A 19,988-nucleotide genomic window follows, 5' to 3' on the forward strand; every position below is an offset into this window, starting at 1 on the left:
ATCTCTTTGATTATAGAAATGCCATTTGAATAATCTGCACATGAGATGTCTGCTGGACCCAGCTCTGTCATGGTGGGAAGCAGAGGTCTCCATCAAGATGCTCCTCAGCACCAGGAAGAACCTGGTGTCATTTCAGGTCTCCTTGGTCATTTCACCTGTAGGGCCATCTCCAGATTTCAGATGTGTGCAATGTTCTGTGTATTTGAAAAAAAATAAACTTATCCTTTAATATTTAATCAGTCATTAGTCACTTTTATTTATTTTACTCATCTGAACTGCATCACAATTTTTTCACTGATAGTTACTCAATGTTGAAGCTCTTTGCTGGGGGGAAACTCTCCATTGTTTGAGGCTGGGGACCAAATCAGCTCTGTCTGGGAGAGGTCTGTCTCCAGTTCTCTGCAGGACTTTCCCAGAGTCTCCCCAGCTCCCTGGAGCATGGCTGGCAGGGCTCTGGCTCACAGCTGATGTGCTTGGCTATCACAAACTTGCCTTGCCTGGCAGGGGAGCGGGTGCTGAGCAAGGGGAGGGGGGAATGGGCAGATGGGCTCTGGGGACCCCACCCCACTGAGAAGGGGGGTTGTGTTTCACATTAGCTGATGCTCCTGTGTGGTTTCCAGCACTAGCCCAAGTGCAGAAGCTTGTGGCAAGCAAGCTTGGATGTGCTGTAGGCATAAATCATCTCAACCTTTGTAAGGGTGGGGAGGGCCTCTTTTCAGACTGGTGGGGTGATGGGGGAATTTCTCAGTGCTGACAATTGCTCAGCCATGGGCTGAAAGGTGTGGGCACTTATCCCTTTCAGATTTACCTGCACCATGAGACCTTGGGCTTTGGCTTTTCCCTGCTGGTAATAGATGTGTCAGATCTGGGGTACAGATACAGGTGCCAGTGTGAAGAACAATATGACACAGGTGCCCAGCCATCTTCAGGGCCTGCTGGTGTCCTCTGCTGCTTTCCTGCCCTGCAGTGTGTCCCAGATGAGCACAGGGATCTCGAGTTTGACCTTGCCGGTGCCTGTCACCAGCCAAAATGACAGGAGAGATCACTGCAATTATTTTATGTGCTGCTGCAAATGCCTGCAGCCCTCTTCTCCTTGGCCCCCTATGGTTCCCCCAGCTGGCTGCTTCCCACACATGTCCCTAATCCTGCAACTTGCCTGTCCTCCTGCTCTTGATCCTCCATTTTCCTCTGTAATCCATACCTCATCCTCCTGCAGCCTCATTGCAGGCCCCCCACCTTGCTTCACCCCACACACTTGCCTTGGAAGGTTAAAATAAGCTCTACCTGGAGTGTGTTCAAAGGCTAATGTACATCCTCCCTTAATTATTGATCTGTTTATTGCAGACACTTTGGCAGGACGTGGCCACAGCTCACACACCAGGCTCCTGCCCTCGGTTCCCCTTGTGGCTCAGGGGGCTGAGGGCAGTGTTAGGGGGTTGACCTGAGGACCTTATGCCCCACCTTGAGGGCAATCCCACACACACACCCGTGTGCCCCAGGGTCTCCCAGGCTAACCCTGTTAGCCCAGTCCCATGGGAATGATAAAGGGCTTTCCTGTGGAGCCCCTCCAAGCCCCTCTTCTCCCCAGGTGAGCTCCTGAGAGCTCTTCCCCCACAGCAAGGCCCCTCCTGTAAGGTGGTGTCAGCTCCCTGTGTGTGCCCAGGAAGCCTGGCACAGGGGATCAGAACACAATTATGCCATTGAGCCCCAGCTGCTGTCATCCCCGGGCAGGGAGAGATGAGCTGCTGCATTAGCGGGGTTGTTAACCACTCTGCAAAACCCATGGCGAGAAACAAGTGTGGCAGTGCCCAGAGAGGAGGGCTCAGAGGCACAGTCCTGCTGCTGGGGCTGCTGCCAGCCTGTCACCTTCTGCTCCAGGAGCTCCAGCTTTCAGGTGATGCTGGAGAGGCATCAAAGAAGGAAAACACAGATGCCACCAGCTGCTGAGGGACAGCAGCCTGTGTTTGGTTGCTTTTCTCCAGAGTGAGGTGAGTAGTTGGGACAGAGTCCTTTTTGCTCAGCCCAGGGCTGCTGGCTAAGCCAGGATTTGCGGGTCCTGGCTCCTTTGGGTTTGGCATGGTCACTTCTCCCTGCATGGTGTTTTGGGAGTGGGACCAGATGTTTCACTTGCACCCATTATGGGATGAGGAGACATTTAAAGTGATTCAAGGTTTCCTGAATCGTCTGATGGACCAAACAACCATTTCAAGCAGCTGTTGTCCCAATTGATCCTTGGGCTGAGAGAGATAGCAGAGAATTTTGAAGTGATGCCCCTCTGGGGCCACAGCCATCTCCTCAGTCAGCTCTGGGGGTTGCAGGTCCCTCATCCCTCTGATGCTTGGAAAGGATATTAAGTAAAAGCTGCCTTCCCTACCCTGCTGTAGTGAATAGTAACTTCACCAGATTTATTTGGGAAAGCAACACCCTACAAAAATGTTTTGGTAAATAGTTTTATGAAGAGTTGTACTATATTAGTTTCTTCTCTGCTTAACCCTGCTCTGGCATCCAACAAACTCCCCAGGAAGAAAGTTCAGTAACAGACTTGGAGGCATAAACAAGCTGGGGAGCTTATTCTAAAGAAATTCAGCTTCCTCACAAGGGTGGATAGGGATATGGAACATGTTCCTCTGCCTGTGTGCTGGGAAGAGCTCAGGGCAAGGAGGAATCAATTCTCCAGTGAGCTGTGATTCAACCTGGGGGCTGGGAAGGGGCCCGAGATGAGCATTGCTACCTCTCTGATGAGGTGTGTGTCATGGACACTGCTCCTTTTGTACAGTTTCCTCCCCAGCATGTCAGCATCAGCCTAGGTTTCCATGAACCAGGCAGTGGTTCTTGAGGGAAGCTCCCAGGGGTGTGGGTGCCTGGCTGGAGGATCAGGATACCTGGGTGGAACCTCACAGTGCAAGGGAGAAGGACTTGGCATGGATGTAGCTCTTCTTGCTGTTCTTAAAAACATGCTTGGAAAAAAAAAAGCTGAAGGCTTGTGGCCTAATTAATCAATTGATTTTGATTAATTTTAAAATCTAGAACAATTTTTCTTGCACTAAGATCCTGCAGTGTGGGATATTCCAGGCACTGTGACCCCACTGCAGTCCCAAATACTCCAGTTGTCTGTTAAGAGACTGAATTAGGAATGTGGGATTTTTGAATGAACAGATTGATTTGGGGAAAATCATGGGGGAACATGATGGATATTTCTGCTCCTTTGTCCTGGCAAGGGCTGTGTCTTTGACTTCCTATCCCAGCCACTCACATCACGGATTTCCTGACTGGTGCCCACGGGCGAGTGGCTCTGAGTGCAAAATGCCCCGAGAGAGGTGCAGATGGCAGGACATCAGAGCAACAATGCTGGGACTGTAATTCCCGTTATCTGCCTGCAGCATGGCCATCTCAAGTGCCTCCTGGGACTCCTTTGCAGCTCCCTCCCCATCTCCTCTCCCAGCAGCTGCCCTCAGGCTTTGCAGCCTGGCCCCTGCTCCCCCATCCTGGGCTCAGGATGCTCCTGTTCCTGCGGCTGGAGAGGGACCGGCTCTGCTGAGCACTGCTGCCAGATCAAAGCACTGCCTCCATTCCTTGATGGCAGCTATAATCGGCTCCACGTTATTCTTTTTTCCTATTCCTTGGGCTTTCTAAGACCTCTGTTTCAGTCCTTTTAAAAAAAAATAAAAATTGATTGCAGACATCCTCCCTGGACCACCTCTTGGACATTGCAGCCACGACCAGACCTTTTCCCTGGCTGGGAACATTAATTCAGGAGCTGCCTAAGTGGGAGACTGGTTCAGGTCCCAACACTGAATGCAAGCACAGCAATATTTGCTATCTTTGTGACAGGGCTGTTTCTTTAGACATCAATTGAATGTTTTCTCCTGATTTTTTGTTCCTGATAATTTGAGCAAACAGTTCTCAGTCAGATGCTTTTTCCTACACTTTGTTATCAGCCTTGTAGAGTTTATGGACAGGACATCATCTGGAATGGCTTCATCCAGCCCTTGTCCCCACATGTCCACAGCATGGTCAAGGTCAACCTAAGCCTGGAGCCTACTCCCACTGGCTGCTCTCTAGAGACGTCCCTGAGCTGAGACCTTCACCTTTCATCCCACAGCTGTCACTGCCCAAAAATGATTGTCCCACACACCTTTCCTTGGCCCCCTTCCTGCTCTTCTTTCTGCAGGTTCCTGGGGCTATGCTGACCCAAGTTCAGGATGTGACCTTCCCTCCTGCAGAAGGGTCCTCCTGCCAAGCATTTGCAAAGCAAAAACAGACATCAGATCAAAAGATTCTTCCAAGCACTTCCCAGGGTGGTGGGAACAAGGAGCTCTTCTTCAGGGAGCAATACTTTTGATGCTTACGTGCCTGCACAGCTCAGGTGAGAGGCAAATGCCTCTTGGCTCTGCAGGGGCTCATATTTTCCTCCTGCAGTCCATCTCGGTGGTGCCGTGGTGGATGCTGTGCCCTCAAACCATCCCTGACATCCCTCCCTGAAAGCTGGCACAAGCACCTGGGCAGTACTCTGCAAGCTGGACCCTCTTCAGCTTTCGGGGTCTCTCTGTAAAGGGGCATGTGAACCTGCAGGTGAATTCCCAAGGCAGAGCACGAATCCCTTTTCCCTCCCTCTCCCGTCGGAGCTCGCGCCCCGCTGTCCGCCCGGGGCTGGCTGCCTGTCAGAGGTGTGCAAAGTGGTCCTGCTGTCGGCAGATCTGCAGCTCCTTCTGGACGGGAGGGGCGCTAGGAAAATGTCAGCTCATCATTTTCAGTGAGCAGGAGTGGTGTTCTGGTAAGAGGGAGAGGGGCGGCGCGAGCCTCCGCGCGGGCCTGCTGGATCGATACGGAGATCAGAGGCTCGAGTGGATGTCGGAGCTTGTGATGACTGAGCAGATATTGGACCACGGATCTCTCTCTGGCCATGCCCCCAGGGGCTGTGGTGTTTGCAGGCCTCAGGAGGCAAGCAGTGCTTTGGGCAGCCTTTACCTGTGATGCTGGATGGCAAGGGGAAAGATTGTCCCCAGGGGACAGCCAGCCTGAGAGTGAGAGGTTAAAGGCAGCTCCGTAGGTGGGAAGTGAAGAACCAAAAGCCAAACAGCTGCCTTCACCTCTGTCTGTGGTCAGGAGGTCTTCAGGCACTTCCTAGCCCTTCTCTTTTGTCTGGGATGAGTGCTTCGATAGCAGCTTGTGTCCCCATGCAGAGGGCAGCTGGGATGGGGAGCTCTCTGCAGAGGAACTTGGATTTAGTTTTGGCCAAGTGCCAAAATCTCATGGAATTTCTGCAGTCTCCCAAAGGCCAGAGGAAACCCAGCCCCCAAGCCCCTGTGGGGCAGAGTTCTCACAGGAAGCACTGATTTCATTCTTCATGGAGATGCTTCTTGAAAGAGCAATTTGCCAGCATCCCTCACAGCAATAACGGCAAGGCCTCTGCTTGAGATACCATCTCTGTGCTCTGACAGCCCCATCACTCATGCCCTGCTCCTGCCTCCCTCTTCCACAGGGACAGGAGTGAAGGATGGAGGCAGGGCTGGAGGCAGGAATGATGTGTTCCCACCATGGGCAGCTTCCAACTACCCCCGTCCTCTCTTGGTTCTGGGGTGCAAATGGTAGAGTTGCCCTTGCTGACCATCATCTCCTCCCTGTCCGTGCACCTGTGAGGGGTGCTGGGTTTGAGCAGGGGAAGCAGGACCAGGGGCCACCCAGCTGTGGTGCTGGGTGAGGGGTGGTGGCTCATCTGCCCTCTGTGGCAGGGACTTTGCTGTCACTGCAGTCCTCTTCCAGTGAGCTCACCAATCCCCCTGGCAGGCAGCACCAGTGAGGATGAACAACCCCCAGTTTCTCCTGCCTACCTTCCACCTGCCCTCGGGCACCAGCTGGATGCTCATCCCATTCCCCTACTTTGCCTGGCCACTGGTGAGAGCAGATTTATCTGTTAGTGGCAGAGGAAGAGGTGGCTTGGCACAAATCCTCCCCATCAGCTGCTGAAGCAGGGCCTGCCTGACACCAGGTGGCAGAGATGGGTGGGAAAGTCATGGGGGTGGGTGGGCTCCTGTGTCCCCCACACCCAGGACAGCCCACCTGAGACCTCCACAACTTTCTGTGGGTTAAACCTTGGCTTTGCAAGCAGAGGGCAAAGCTAGTAACTGGATTGCAGAGGACCTGAAAACCTCTCAGTGTTTTTGTGCTTTGTTAGCAGCTGTACTCTGCTCCAGGCCAAGGGGTGACCCCATGCCCTGGGGGACAGAGGGACAGGGTGCTCATGTGTGCAGCCCTGGCCAAGCAGTGCCACCCTGGCACCTCCAGATGACAGTGGCTTCCTGCAGGTGACATGTCCAGGTCCTGGTGCTGATCTGCCCAGAAGAGAGCCTTGCTGTGCTGATCTGCCCAGAAGAGAGCCTTGCTGTGTTGCAGGGCTGCAGTGGGTCCCCAAGGTGGTGTGTGTCCCCTGAATGTGTCCCCACCCATGACTTACCCTGTGGTGACGTGCCAGGGTATGCTGATGGCCTCACACTGGTTTTACATGTGATGGAGTGACTGATGTCAAGTGCCACGAAGAGCCTGTGACCTTGCACCAGCTCCAGTATAAAGGAAGCCCTGGAGTCATCCTGGGTGCTGGTTTTGGGGGTAGTGTGACATCCTTGATCCCCATGCTGCTGGGGGATGAGCCCTCATGCTGACTGGGCATTGTGGGGTGCCTGGTGCTCCCCATGGGCAGGGCAGTGTGACATGGTGCCCTCCATCAGTGTCTTCTGCAGTCTGGTCACAGGGCTGAGCCACAAGAATGGCATCTCTCTCATACAGGTGGGGAAACTGAGGCAGGGAGTAGAAAACATGCCTGGATGTTTTCCTCTCTGGTGCCTATGGATGGGAGATGCTTCTCATGGGACTGGGAATCTACAGAATTCTCTCCTGTGCTCCTCTTGCAGTCACAGACACTCCAGTGACCTCTTTTGCTCTAGGTGCTTCACTTCTGTCATTCAGAAGAGGTGGGGCTCAGGGAGAAAACAGCCTTCCCACCTCAATATTTCTTCTCTAGCCCAATGCACCTGCTTCCCCTGGGGTGCCCTGGTGGGAATAACCCTGGTGAAGCTGCCTGGCACCCCAGAAGACCCCGTGGGAGCAGGACTGATGCCCTGGAATGAGCAGCCCCCTGCACACCAGTGCCACTCCCAGGGCTTCTGAGGCGGCTGGGCAGCAGTGGGTGAGGACCTGGCCGAGCAGGAGCCCTGCCTGTGTCCCACTGGGACAGGCTCCCTGCAGAGGGTGCATGAATCCCAGCTACAAATCCTTACAGTGTGGAGTTTTTTCCCCTTTCCCTCCAAATCCTGTTGCCCCTTCTGGAGCAGGATGGCTCTGGGTGTGTAAGGGAGTCTGAAGGTGTTGGCTCAGCCAGTGCTGTCTCTCCTCCTTGTGCAAGGCCCTGTGCCTGGCAGAAGTAGACCCTTGAAATATGTGGAGCCCTACACCTGTAATTCCTCTGTTTGCCCGTGCTCCTGCCTGCAGCACCATCCTTTTATTGCTGTGTCTCTGTGCAGAGGAGCAGAGACATGAAACTATTGGGGAGAGAAAAAAAAAAAAAAAAAAAAAAAAAAAAATAAAAAAAAGGCATGCAGAAAAGCGCTGTGGAAAAGCAGAGCAAATTAAGCAGAGCTCTGATCTGCTTGGGTTTGTGCTTGCCAAAAATGCACCATGCATCTTAATTCGCTCTGCTGTTCAGCTCGCACTCACTGCTCTCCTGATGCCATTTCGGCGCTCTGAGCTCAGCCTTTTCAACACTTCAGTCTTCCTCTTTCAGGATTTTTTTTTTTTTTTTTTTTTTTTGCATGTCTGATTGCAGAATCTGCTGCAGGAGGAAAGGGGGAAGCCAGGGGAGGGAGGACGGGAGCCCCGACCCTGGGTGCTCCTACCTGCGCTTCCCGGCAGCTGGCTCGGTCCCCAATGCCTTTTTTAGGGGCTGGGGGCTGCATCTTTTCTGGAAAGTCCTTCCTGGGTGCTCTTCAGTCGCTTTTTTCACACCCAGCCGTCTGATCTGCCTCTTGCTAGGATCCTCCAAAGAAGAAGAAAACCCCACATTTAAATTGCTGTAATCCACACTGGCTTTTATTCTCTTCCAGTTCAGTTTAATCTCTTTTTCCTCTCCACCCTTATGTCCGGGTTGGGGGAAGAGGGGGGGAAACCCACCCAACAAGCGAGCGAAAGGCAGCATCGTCCTCCAAAAGAGCTTGAGAAAGCAGGAGCCGAGCCAGAGCCCCTCTGCTCTCCCCCACCACAAATTTAACCCCAGCTTCAACTTTTCCTCCGCTCCGGGGGCTGAGCTGGGCTCCAACAGTGGGGCTTTTCCCCTCTCTCCCCCTCCTGCTGCACTGGTTTTAGCGGAGAGGGAGGGGGGGTGGGGAATCCTTTTTATTGCGGAGCCCGGTTCTCTTTGCAAGCCTTCCTCCACCTCTTCCTCCTCCTCCTCCTCCTCCCCTGCTTTTTGTGCCCGCCGCAGCAGGGCTGGCCAGGCCGGGGGAGGGAAGAGATGGGAAGGGGAGATCGCCCCCTCCTCTCCCTCTGTCTGTTTTTTTTGCAGGTGTGTCAATTTTAATTCTGCCCAGTAGGTGGGACTTGGTGACTTTCGCACCGTTTTTGTTATTTATTTATTTCCCCGGCTGCTTCTCTCCCTCCCTCCCCTCCCCTCCCATCCCTCCCTCCCTCCCTAGCCTCCCGTTGCGATCCTCCGGAGCGGCTGCGGGAGCGGCGGGCGGCCGGGCCGGCATGCATCCATCCCCGCCCGCGGCCGCGGCCGCTGCCCTAGCGGGAATTACAGCCTCTCCCAGCCAGCTGCCAGCATGATTTCATCTGCTGGAGGATTTTTGCAGCTGATCGCTTGAGGTTTTGTTGTTGTTGTTGTTGTTTTTTTTTTCTTTTTTTTTTTTTTCCCTCCCTCTTTCTTTGTTTCCTTCCCCCCTTTCCCCCCCTTCCCCTCCCTCCATCCCCCCTTTCCTCCTCCTCCTCTTTTTTAGAAGCAGCAATCGGAGATGGATGTCTCTCTTTGCCCTACCAAGTGCACTTTCTGGAGGGTATTTTTGCTCTGGAGCATTTGGGGAGACTATCTGCTTTCGGTGCTGGCTTGCCCTGCTAATTGTCTTTGCAGCAAGACAGACATCAATTGCAAGAAGCCGGATGATGGGAACCTCTTCCCTCTCTTGGAAGGGCAGGATTCAGGCAGCAGCAATGGCAACACGAGCATCAATATCACGGACATCTCAAGGAACATCACTTCCATGTAAGTGGGGGTCCCCCAGGGCTCCCCTCCCGCGGCAGGGTGCGGGCTGGGCTGCCCGTGCGGGGCTCAGGTGCCCCCGGCATCGCTGCACTGTCTGGGCTCAGCCCGGCTCCCCGGGCACAGGATGCAGATCTGGCTTTTCCTTTACCCCATCCCCCCGAAAAAAACATAAAAAGCCCAGCAACAGTTTGGCCAAGGCTTAAGAGGAATAAAGTAAATGAGATCTGATTCCTTAGCAGGAGAGCGAGCAGCAGGCAAAGATGCTAAAGCTGCTGCTTTCTTTAACTGTTTGCTTCTGCAAGGGGAACGGGGACGCCACAGCCACACACCGCCACATATTTACCCAAATTGGGCAGGAAAAGCAAGTTTCTGGCTGTTTTCTCTTTCTTGAGACTTTGTATCCAGTTAAAATATCATTATTTTTTACATCCCTACATCAGAAAATGCTCGCTTCCCTGCCTTGGCTGAATGTATCTGGGGGTCTGCGGTTTCGCGTTTTTAAGAGGAGGGGAAAAAAAAATAGGACAGTGAGATGTCCCTTAAGTAGCTTATTTAATTCACATTGTTATAATTTTGTAACTCGTCGTGGTGCCGCGATAGGATTTGTGCGTTTCAGGTTCGGGGTGGTGGCGGTGGGGAGAAGCATCGGAGCAGCGAGATATTTTTAGTTGAGCACTTTGCGTTTGTTTGCATGCTTGTTTATCTGGAAAATCAACTTGAAGTTGCATTATCCTTGTTTGGAGAGGCAGTTAGCAAAGCCCATGTTAATCTCATCAGTGTGGAGTCGAGAAAGGAATATATTTCCTTCTCCTGAATCCATCATGCTCTGTGTGTGTGTGGAAAAAAAAAAAAAAAAATAATTCCTCATTGCTTCCAATCTCTGCTCTTTATTTTCCAGTACATTTTTAGGTGAGATGAACTCTGAGCCATTTCATTATTCTAATGCTAATTGAAATGTGAGCATTTAGGGAAATGTAGCCCCCAGAGCAAGTTGCCAGTGGGAGTTGAGCAGAGAAGAGGTGGAATCCTTTATTCTGGCAGTTAAATGCAGCAAGGTTTGAAATGAGTAATGGAGGGTTATTTATTTATTTTTTTTTTTTCACCTCGATGGCACGGTTGCATGGAGGGAGAGCGCTTTGGGTCTCTTCCTGAGGCTGTTTTATTTGGTCACAGTGCAATTGCAGCAGAGCCATGGAGTAATTGCAGTGCCTCTCACAGCTCTGCTCATCACCTTTGCTGGGTAAAGATGACGGGAGATGCTTTCCCCCGCTTGCTTACGGGTTCATGAGATGCCCAAGCAGGTTTTCAGCAGGTCACTGACCCTGAATCCCAAGCCCTGCCTTCCCCTTGCCAGCAAACCTCCATAAAAACAGCAGGAACGGGGAAAGTAAATGGGGGGAGCTAATGCAACGCTCCCCTTCCAATTTGCCCCATATTTATCCTGCGTTGTGGTGCTGGAGTGTTTTCCCTGTGGTGCTGGAGGGATAAGGGTGATGCTGGGGAAGTCGGAGAAACTCGTGTTTTTTCCCTGTGCTCGCTGTTTGTTGTGGTTTAGTTTTAACCCTTTGGGGGCCGGGGAGCAGCAGGAAAAGCTGGGAAGGGTTTGGAAGCCACCAGCGTGAGCGACTGTGCGTTGTCAGATGCACAGACATCTGAACTGCTGTGAGAGGTAGTATTACACCAGTGCTTTGTGCCCAGAAAATGTCTTTACTGCTTTGAAAATGAAAAATGCTGATAAGCAGTCAGTAAAAAGGAGTGGGGGGAAAAAAACCCAAATGGACAACTCCAGAAAAAGATATTGGGTATTTTTTTTGGAAAGGAGCTTCTCTTAAGTTGGGGAAGGAGAAGAAGGTGCCAGTTTTTTGCTGGAATTTGTATGCCTCTCTGCTTCACACTGAGCAAAGCACATTCCTCTACCCCCTGCATCGTTGCTGGACCCATGCCTCCGTTTTTGGGCTTGGGAGGGCTGAGGGACAGGACTGGGGTGAACCCCAAAATGCTCTCAGGGGCTGAGACTGAGCACAAATGAAAACTTTCCACAGGGGTCTGTGTTTACTGGGAAGACAGAGGTGGTTTATAGGGGATGCTTATGGGAGCAGAGGGTTGATTTATGTGGAAGGGATGCTTCCCAGAGAAGGGGTCACTGCTGGGAGCAAGAGCTGAACCATGTTCATGCTCTTGTGCAGGAGGCATCAGGTCCTGGACCCTTTCAGGCTGATGTCAGGCCTCCCCTTGCCAGCCCTGACATCATGGGTGTTGGGGTGAGGGTGCCTAGAAGCCCAGCCTGGTCATCGCTGAATCACTCCTGGCATGTGAGTCTGATTCAGCTGGGCAAGGAGCAGTGTTTTCCCCCTGCTTGCCATGCTCACCGGGGACTTGGCCTCGTTAGGCAGCTTGTGGGCAGCCAGTGGGCAAAAGCACCTTCTCCCACTGGGCTGGGGGCGAGCAGGGGTGGCTCAGTCCTGGCCCAGTGGCTGAGGGATGCAGTGCCCCAGCTGGAACCTCCCCACAGGCCCTGGGGAAGGTGGTGGTCGCTGCTCCATCTTGTTGCTGGCGAAAAAGCAAATGGAGTGTGGGGTAGTGAAACAGCCCTGTGACCAGGCAGAGCCTTATTCAGGTCCAAAAGAGAGCTCAGCTTCCAAATCAGAGCTTGAGTGTTGTTGATGAAAGACTGCCAGAGCCCATTCAGAGAGCTGGCTAAAAAAACCCAGTGTGAGCCATCTTGGAGGGCTTGTCCATGTTACCCCCTGGAGCAAGGGCAAGGCCCCTCCATGCCAGCCCATCCCATCACTGGGGGCTGAGCCATCAGGAGTTTGGGTTATATCACTTCTCAGTGGCTGATGAGACCCCGTGAGGCAAGGACAACAGAAGAGGAACAGGGGACACCCAGCCTGTAGTGCTGCCCAAGGAGGGTGGTGGGGCAGGCCAGCCCTATGGGTGCCCTGAGTGTGGTACCCCACCATTGAGCCTCCTGGTGCACCCTTCAAAGGAATGGCCTTTGCTTCAATTGCTGGCGCTTCTGTCTTCCCACACATCCTCCTTCAGGGCTGGGGTGGCTCCTGCCCTGGTTGGGCTGAAGGGGACAGCAACACACAACCTTTTTGTAGATCCAGGTCAGTAGTGAGGCAGGGGAAAGGCAGGAGCCTCCTGCCCTGAGATGGACGAGGAGGAGTTGGGTTGGCTGATGCCCCTCTGCCCTTTCCCAGCATTGTCAGAAACGTAGCTGATTGTGGGTTGCATCCCTGGAGATGTGAGCCTGCACACAGATCCCTGTGTGAGGTGCCAGCAGCCCATCTAGCCAGAGAGGCAGCTTGGACCTGGCTGACAAGGCTCCAGTTTGGAGTCGTGCTCTGAACTTCCCCCTCCCAGTTTCAAGAGAGGGCACCATGGACTTGGGGTATGTCCATGCCATCGCTTTTCCTGTGCAGCTGGGTGGCCTTTGCCGTGTCCCCACCCAGGTGTATAGAGATGTCCAAGCTTCCCCCAACCCATCCTCACCCCTGTGACGTGGGGCTTTACCCACTGCAAGGCCAGATGCACAGGCGGAACTTTGATCCCGGAGTTCCCGTGGCACAGAACCCCTTCCATCCCTGCCTGCTGAGCAGCCGGCGTGTTTGTCACCGCGGGTCCCCAGCCCTGGCACCGTGGGGGGCTGGCTGCCACATGGGGCTGGCCTGTGCTGCCGTGTGCCGGGGGGACAGCGGGCACGGCGTGCCAGGGGCGGCCGGGCCGGGGACTCACCCCGCTGGCAGCGTGGGCAGCGCCTGCGTGCGCCGGCACCGTGCGTGGGGAAGGACAGACGGAGGAGTTTGCCATCTGGGCCTCCCTACTTCTCAGCTGTTGCTATGGCACTGCGGAGATGCTGCTAGGCAGGCGGTGGTGGCCTGCGTGTGTCACCCCTGGGCTCCCTCGAGGTAGGGAGATGTCCCCGGTATAGAAAGCCTCACTCTTTACCCAGCCTCACCAGGGGAGGATGGGGGCTGTTATGGTAAAATACATTTAATAGGTGGATATTCAGGGTGTATCTGTGCAGCTCGTAGCTGCTTTCAACAAGGTGAGATGAATTGGGAGCAACCCAAGAGGAGGTGGCTCACTGTTGTGGAGCACAGCAGGATTTTTGGGTCTCACTGTCAGGGGCGAGAGGAAGCATCTTGCTCTCCTCCATAGACAAGAGGAGCATCTTCATTCTTTCCTATCTGTCCCACCGGTCCATGGCAGCATCCTCTCCGTGCCGTGGGCCTGGCCGGGGGTGGGAGAGCCACGTCAGCGCTGGGAGCCGTGGGGGGAGCGGCAGCGCAGCCCCCACTCGCTGCGCGGGAGCTGGGAGCATGTGGAGAGGGGGAGAGCGAGGGGGTGCTCGGAGCAGCAGCACCCCTTCACTGCTGCTGCGGGGAGAGCTGAGGCACAGGGAATGCTCGTGTGTGCCCCTGTCTGGGAAGGAGGCAAGAAGGAAAGGGCAGGCCTCTTCCTGGAAGGGCTGGAGGGAGCAGAAGTTGTTTTGGTGACCCAAACAGCCATGAGAAAGGCTCCTGTGATGCTCAGATTATTGATTGCTCTGCTTCAGACAATAGGCACAAACTTTTGTCCTCTTTGGGAATCAGCCACGTTGTGCCCAGTGTGCCTCATGTACTACTACTCTCTGGAGATGAAGGGCTCTGCATTCCCAAAGCCTCCCATCTCCTGGTCCCAGAGGCTTTGGCACTCCAGAGACAATCAAAAAGGTCCCTAATTCAATCTATCTTGGATCTGCAGGGTTCTTGCTCATGCAGAGCATCAATCCTGAAGGATGTTAGGATGGGGGAGGTGGGTGCAGCACCAAGCTTTGAGGTCAGAAAAGGGTGCAGAGATATTTGGGACAAAGAGTTGGGCTGAGATACATGGTCTTGATGCTATAGAGGTGATTTAAGCCGGGAGCACTGATCTGTATCCTCCCCCTTTCCTGTGGGCTGGCTGTTGGCTCCTTGCCCTGCTCTTACTGTCTTTCTCTCTGCTGACCAATCCTAGAGAGAGGCACTTTCCGGGCACAGGTGATGTCAGGTGTTCCTTCAGGAAGGAGACAGTTTTGGTGCCTGCCAGCACTTCCTAGACTTTTTCTGAGACAAATATTGGGCCTCAGCTGATGGCCTGACAGGAGGAGCTGGTGGCCCAGATGGTTTTGGGGTGCATGTGACATCTCCCAGGTCCTCATGTCCTGCAGGTTTTGGGGAGGTCTAAATTGGTTCTGACTGATGGCTTGTCTCCTTATAATTGGAGAGGTGATACAGAGGTGTTTCAGGTCTAGGACAGATGTTTAATGGGAGGAAGAAGAGATTGAGGAGGGAGATGCCTTGTTGTTCCTAGAGTGGTGTTGCCTCTGTCCAAGGGCTTTTGTAGAGCTCAGTCAGGGAAAGCTTTCTGGGTCTGCCTTACATTATTAGCTCACCCCTGTGAAGCAAAGCATCTTCACGTGCTTCAGCATGAGGCTGCTCAAGGTCTCCCACAGCCCTGTGACCATCCATGCACCCAGCAGTGCGGGGCCCTCTCAGTGAACCCCCCAAACAGCCCCTGAGATGTCCCATGGGATAACCTTTGGGGAGCCCTGCAGATAGATTGGGCTTGGTGATGCTTCCCAGTGCCACCCTGGCACACTGCCTTGTCCTGCTCAGTGAAGAGCCCCTGTTTGGTGTTGTCCAGGAGTTTATGGATGGATTTGGTGCATCCCATTAGGGGGCTGCTGACAAGTGGGAAATAAACCAAGCTCTAAGCCTGCCAGGCTTCCAAAGTGAGTGTTACTAGTGCTTGTAACTCGGAGTGTTCTTTCCAGGCGCTGTGGAACAGCAGTAGTTTAGTGTTTCCTGCAGAGGGGGTTTCTACAGGTTGTGTAGGTGCTTTCTGAGCTTTCTGAGCAGGTGTGTTTGACAGCAGCCTGTGGGCTCTGCTCTCCCCCAAACCCTCTTGCTCTCCCCTCTGCACCAAGGGGCGCACAGCAACGCTGCCATCCAGGAGGTGCTGTGGGCGAGTTCCCTGCTCAGAGGCTGCGCTTTGTGCCCTGGCAGGAGATCGCAGCACTTTGTGCCCGCATGAGGAGATGCAGACCAGCAGCTCGCTCACCTCACGCGGTTCTCCAGCTTCCAGAGAAGCAGGCATGCAGCGCCAGGACTGCACCGGGCTGTCCCCGTCATCCCCCGAAGAGGAGTCGCTCCGGGCTGAGGCTGTCGGCACAGGAGCAAACGAGCAGCCCCGGGGATGTCCCACAAAGCCCGGCCGAGCCCCGCTGCGGCGGCCGGAGCCCGTCTTAGCCGCGGCTCCTCTGCCCGGCTCATCCCGGCTCATCCTCTCCCGTCTGGAGGTGGTTGTGCCGCTAGAGGGCAAGCGGCAGCGCCAGACAGCCCGGCTCCGGGATGCGGGATGCGGGATGCGGGATGCGGGATGCGGGGTGCGGGATGCGGGATGCGGGATGAGGGATGCGGGATGAGGGATGCGGGATGAGGGATGCGGGATGCGGGATGCGCGGGTACCGCAGCTCGGAGCCGCACCGGAGCGGGGTGCGGGAGCGCCGGGGGCCGCGGGGCTCGGGGACCGGCTCACCGCTGTCACACCGAAAGGCCTTTGCTCTGCAGAGGTGCCCGTGCTGCTGGAGCCCTCTCGGGCTCTCACCTGCTCCCTGACTCGGCATCCTCATCCCTGTGTGAGCACCCACTGGTGTCGGACGGTCCCTGGACCCGGCTGGGTTGATGTGTCATGGCTTTATTCTCTGTGCTGCTGCGGGAGAATGTGGCCAGTGCACCCCCCTACCCACAGCTCTTCCACCAGTGCTGCAAAACACAGCCCCAGCCTGTCTGGATTGAGGTGATTTGCAGCTTTTTGGACAGTTTTGGCCCAGCCAAAAGCACATGTGGTGAGAAGGTGTTGCTGGGCAAGCAGTGCCTGACTGGGGTCATGGCCTGCCCTCTGTGACCAGCTTCTGGCTCTGATCCTACAAGGAAGCCTCCAATAGCTCTGTCTGTTCTACTGATGGGCGAGCTGAGGCATGGAACAGTGGTGGAGCTGGCCTATAAGAGGCAGAGTGAGGATGGAAATCCTTTAACCCAACTCTGGCCAGGGTTTAGGGAGAGGCCAAGCATAGAGGGAGGGATAAACAAGGCTGTTCTATGGGTCCTGTTGTGTTTAGCAGACATGAGAGAGGTCCATGGAGAAATCCTGGAGGCAGAGACATGAGGACACAAGCTGAGAACTGTCTCTGAGTGCCTCCAGAGTAGGTAAAATGTTATTTGCCCCTTTGATTAAACCTCTGCTGCATGGGCTGGATGGAGGTCAGAGAGCTAAAGAGACCACATGTCCTTCTCCAAGGGAGGAAGGCTGAGAAGAGCCTGGTGTGAGACAGAGCAAGGGTGAGTGAGGGCAGGAATCTGGCCTTGACCCTGTAACATCTTCCATGTGCAGCTCCTGGGATTATCTCATTTTCCCTGGCAGCTGGGCCAAAGAGGGCCTGGATATTTCCCTGCTGGCTATTGCCAAGGGCTGCCAGCATGATGGAAAGGCTGTGACACCCTGTGGTCCTGCAATGAAACAGCAAATGGACCCCCAGCATCATGGCAGAGGCAACATTTGGGTGGGTGTGTGTTGGGGAGTGGGTGATAGATCTTGGGTTAGAGCCATGGTACTGCTCAGGACCTGGGCTCCACTTCACTTGAAGAAAGGGGGACTAAAATCTCTCTGGAGTCTCCTTGGAACACTGCACTGGAATCAATGCCCAGCTCACAGGGCTACTCCACCAACCCTGCTGTGCTGTGTGCTTGGGTATCCCCATCCCCCATGTACTACCCAGTTTCCAGACCCCAGGGAACTGGGGGGCCTTCCCTGTTCCCCTCTGTGTGAGGCCTGGCTTGCCTGGAAGGGTGGCACCAGGAAAATATGTGCTGTATTTTTAGCTTGTTTTCATGTGCTGTAGCAGTTGAGGAGCTGAAGGAGAAGCCAGAGCTATGTGTGCAGCCAGCTTTCCTCCAGCTGCCACCCACTGTTTTGGTATGGTGGATAATGGAGCCGTGTCCTTCCTGTACCTGCATGTGACATCACCCCCAGCTCTGCTTTGCCTAAGTAAAAACTGCCTTTTTAATTAAAAACAAAATTCCCAGCAGCAGAGCAGGGAGGTCAGGAAGGATTCCCAAGTGAGTTTGATAGCACATGTGCAACTCAGGGTGTTTATTCTTGACTACAGTGCTTGTGGCAGTGATAACTAAATGGTTTTGGGATGCCAGGGAAGGCTGCAGGGAGGGGCTGAGCCCAAGTGCTACCCCCATGCAGCCTCTTGCCTGCAGTTCTCCTGCAGCTCTGTGCTGGGCTGAGTTCTGCTGGGAGGGGCACGGGGCACTGGTGCCTTTGCTGGCAGCTCTGAACAGTCCCTGGGGGACTGAGAAGTGGGTAGGAGCAGATGTGAGCATGGTGAGGTCCCCATCCTTGTGGGTTGTGCAAGGCTGTCCCTTAACTAGTTCTCACCAGGAGGTTCCCACTAGGAAACGTTAATGTGGAAATGCTCAAACAGATGCTGGGAATCTGAGTGCTGCTGAGGACCCTGCATGCTCAGGGTTTTGCCAGGGTAAATTAAGAATATGAATGATCAGCTGAGCTGCAGAAATGCCAGGCTCTAACTCCTGACCCTGCCAGGACATGAAGCCACATGGGGGAGATCTCGGGTGCCTGCAGCTGCTGACTTTTCTTCTGCTCCTGGAGCAGCTCTGACCTCATCCCCCATCCCATGCTCTCCATGGAAATGCTGTGCAGTGACCTGTGCTGGGAACAAGGAGTCCTGGCTCTCCAGTTGGTGATCCAGCTGTGCAAATGCTCCCTTGGGCTGTCTGCCCTCCTCCTGCCTGCTCCTAACCCAGGCAGGCAAGGTCAGCTTGGGCATCCCTTGTGTCCCTCCCAGCACAGATGGGATTGCCTGTGGGGAGCTCTGTGACTTGTATGTCTGGAAAAATATCTCTTGTCCCCAAAACTCTTTCCTCCAGTACAGGGATGGGTGTTCCTGGGTCAGTGAGGTGGATCCTGGCTTTGTCTGTCTCATGCCTTGTCTGTGCTCTCCCAGCCAAAATATAAACCCAGGAAAAGTAAAGTGAAAGCCCCTGAGTCACTTGTGAGCAGCCTGTGGAGCAAGCAAAGTTCAGTGGGACACAGGCTCAAGGATGCTGTGTGTTCCCAGCTCCCTGGCCTGCTGAGAGCATCTCTTCCTCCTGGGGCTCTCTTTGTGCCTGTTCAGAGAAGCTGGATCTTACTGGGGTCTATTTCCTCTTTTGAGCCTCACATGGGCTCTGGACACATCAGTGCTTCCAGCCTCACAGACTGCCCCACACTCTGCAGAGGAGTAGCACAGAGCTGAATCAGCATCAGAGCAGCTCCCTTGGGAAGTGTTGTGTCCCTCATTTCAGGTCGGGGTGATGCTGAAGGGTTTCCTTGGGAGCATCAAAGCAAAGCCTGAGCCCGAGGAATGCGGGCAGAGCATCCCTGGCGCAGGGATGATGGCTGGGCAGGGAGGGTAACAAGGAGCTCTGCAGGGCTGGCACTGTGGGGGTTAATGGCAAGGTGCAGGATAGAGCTGGAGCGGATTTAGGAGAGGCAGAGCCTAAGCAAGCTGAAGAGCTATCAGGTGGAAGAGCTGAGCTGTGGGTGCTGACATGTCGGGGTTGTGTGTGAGGGAGGCAGCGCCCTTGCAAGATGCTGCATGTTGGCTTTGAGGAGAGGAGCTGGAGCAGGGATGCTCTCAGGTAAGGTTGCCTGTCCTGGCTCTGGGTGGTTGGAGGGATGTGAGTGTGTGTAGCTGGTCACTGGAGCAGCCCTGGCTGCTGGTGTGGTGCTGGGCTGTGGTGATGTGTGTTGGTGACCCCCAGCGCTCTGGGTTCATCCTCTGGCCCTTGGGAGCACGAGCCCTTGGCTCCTTGCTTTTAGCTGAGACCCCATCCTAGGGCCAAAAGGAACTGCTGTGGGCACCCCTGCCTGGAAATTCTCCTCTCTGTGCCCTGTTCTGCCTGTGCTCCTCCAGGACTGGATGGCTGAGGTGGCTGATGCTCCCAGCCTGGTGTTGCCAATAAGCCCTTCCTTTCAAAGAGGGACGGTGGTGGGATCCTCATGCTTTGCCCCAGGCTTGTCCCCAGACCCAGGCAGACTGCCCAGCACCCAGCATGCTCTGACCCCAAAGGAAAGATCCCTGCCTTCCAAAGGGCATGGGCAGCACAGATTTATTTATTTGGAGACCTAATTAGCATCTTTAAATATTCAGTAGTAAACAAACTGTGTCTAGTGGGATCAACTTTTACAAACAGGGATTTTAATTTTTTTTCCTCCTCTCTGGGACATGCACTTGGTTTTTAAGTGTTTGGGGAGGAGCAGCTGTGTGTGGGCTCTGCTTGATGGGTGAGGGATGGACCCACAGCGCTGCTGGTGAAGAAGGGGGAGAAGACAAGGATGAAGGGGCAGGATGTCTTGGGGAAAATGGGGCAGAGAAGCAGGGGTGTGTGCCTGGAAAATTGGTTTTGGGGAATTGCAGAGCCCAGTGCTGGATTTTGGCATTTCCTGCAGGATGTGTCATTCCCTCCTGCCCAGGCAGGTGGAAGGGGACAGGCAGGAGATGGAGGCTCCTGCCTCGGCACAGCTAATTGCAATCAAAAGGTGGTGGTCCCTGCAAGGGGAGGTGGTTTGCAACTGATCTGCATCCTATTATCTCTGCAAATGGAGGCCTGCCTGGTAGCAGATTACACTGGGGGTT

The 19,988-nt window shown here is 54.3% G+C and overlaps 1 protein-coding gene across 3 annotated transcripts in view; it reads left to right on the top strand.

Moving 5' to 3' along the window:
* Nucleotides 1–8,693: 8,693 nt before the first annotated feature.
* The window catches only part of NTRK3 (neurotrophic receptor tyrosine kinase 3), a 204,219-nt gene continuing 192,924 nt past the window's right edge, over nt 8,694–19,988 (top strand). Inside the window, exon 1 of one of the 3 annotated variants that reach the window (XM_015638975.2) lies at nt 8,694–9,250. In XM_015638975.2, coding sequence (XP_015494461.1) covers nt 9,003–9,250 — 248 coding nt within the window. In that variant the 5' untranslated portion in view covers nt 8,694–9,002. The remainder of the gene's footprint in view (nt 9,251–19,988) is intronic. The other 2 variants (XM_015638976.2, XM_015638977.3) reach the window with 2 other exon arrangements.

This window comes from Parus major, chromosome 10 (assembly GCF_001522545.3).
Source record: "Parus major isolate Abel chromosome 10, Parus_major1.1, whole genome shotgun sequence".
Classification (NCBI taxonomy): domain Eukaryota; kingdom Metazoa; phylum Chordata; class Aves; order Passeriformes; family Paridae; genus Parus; species Parus major.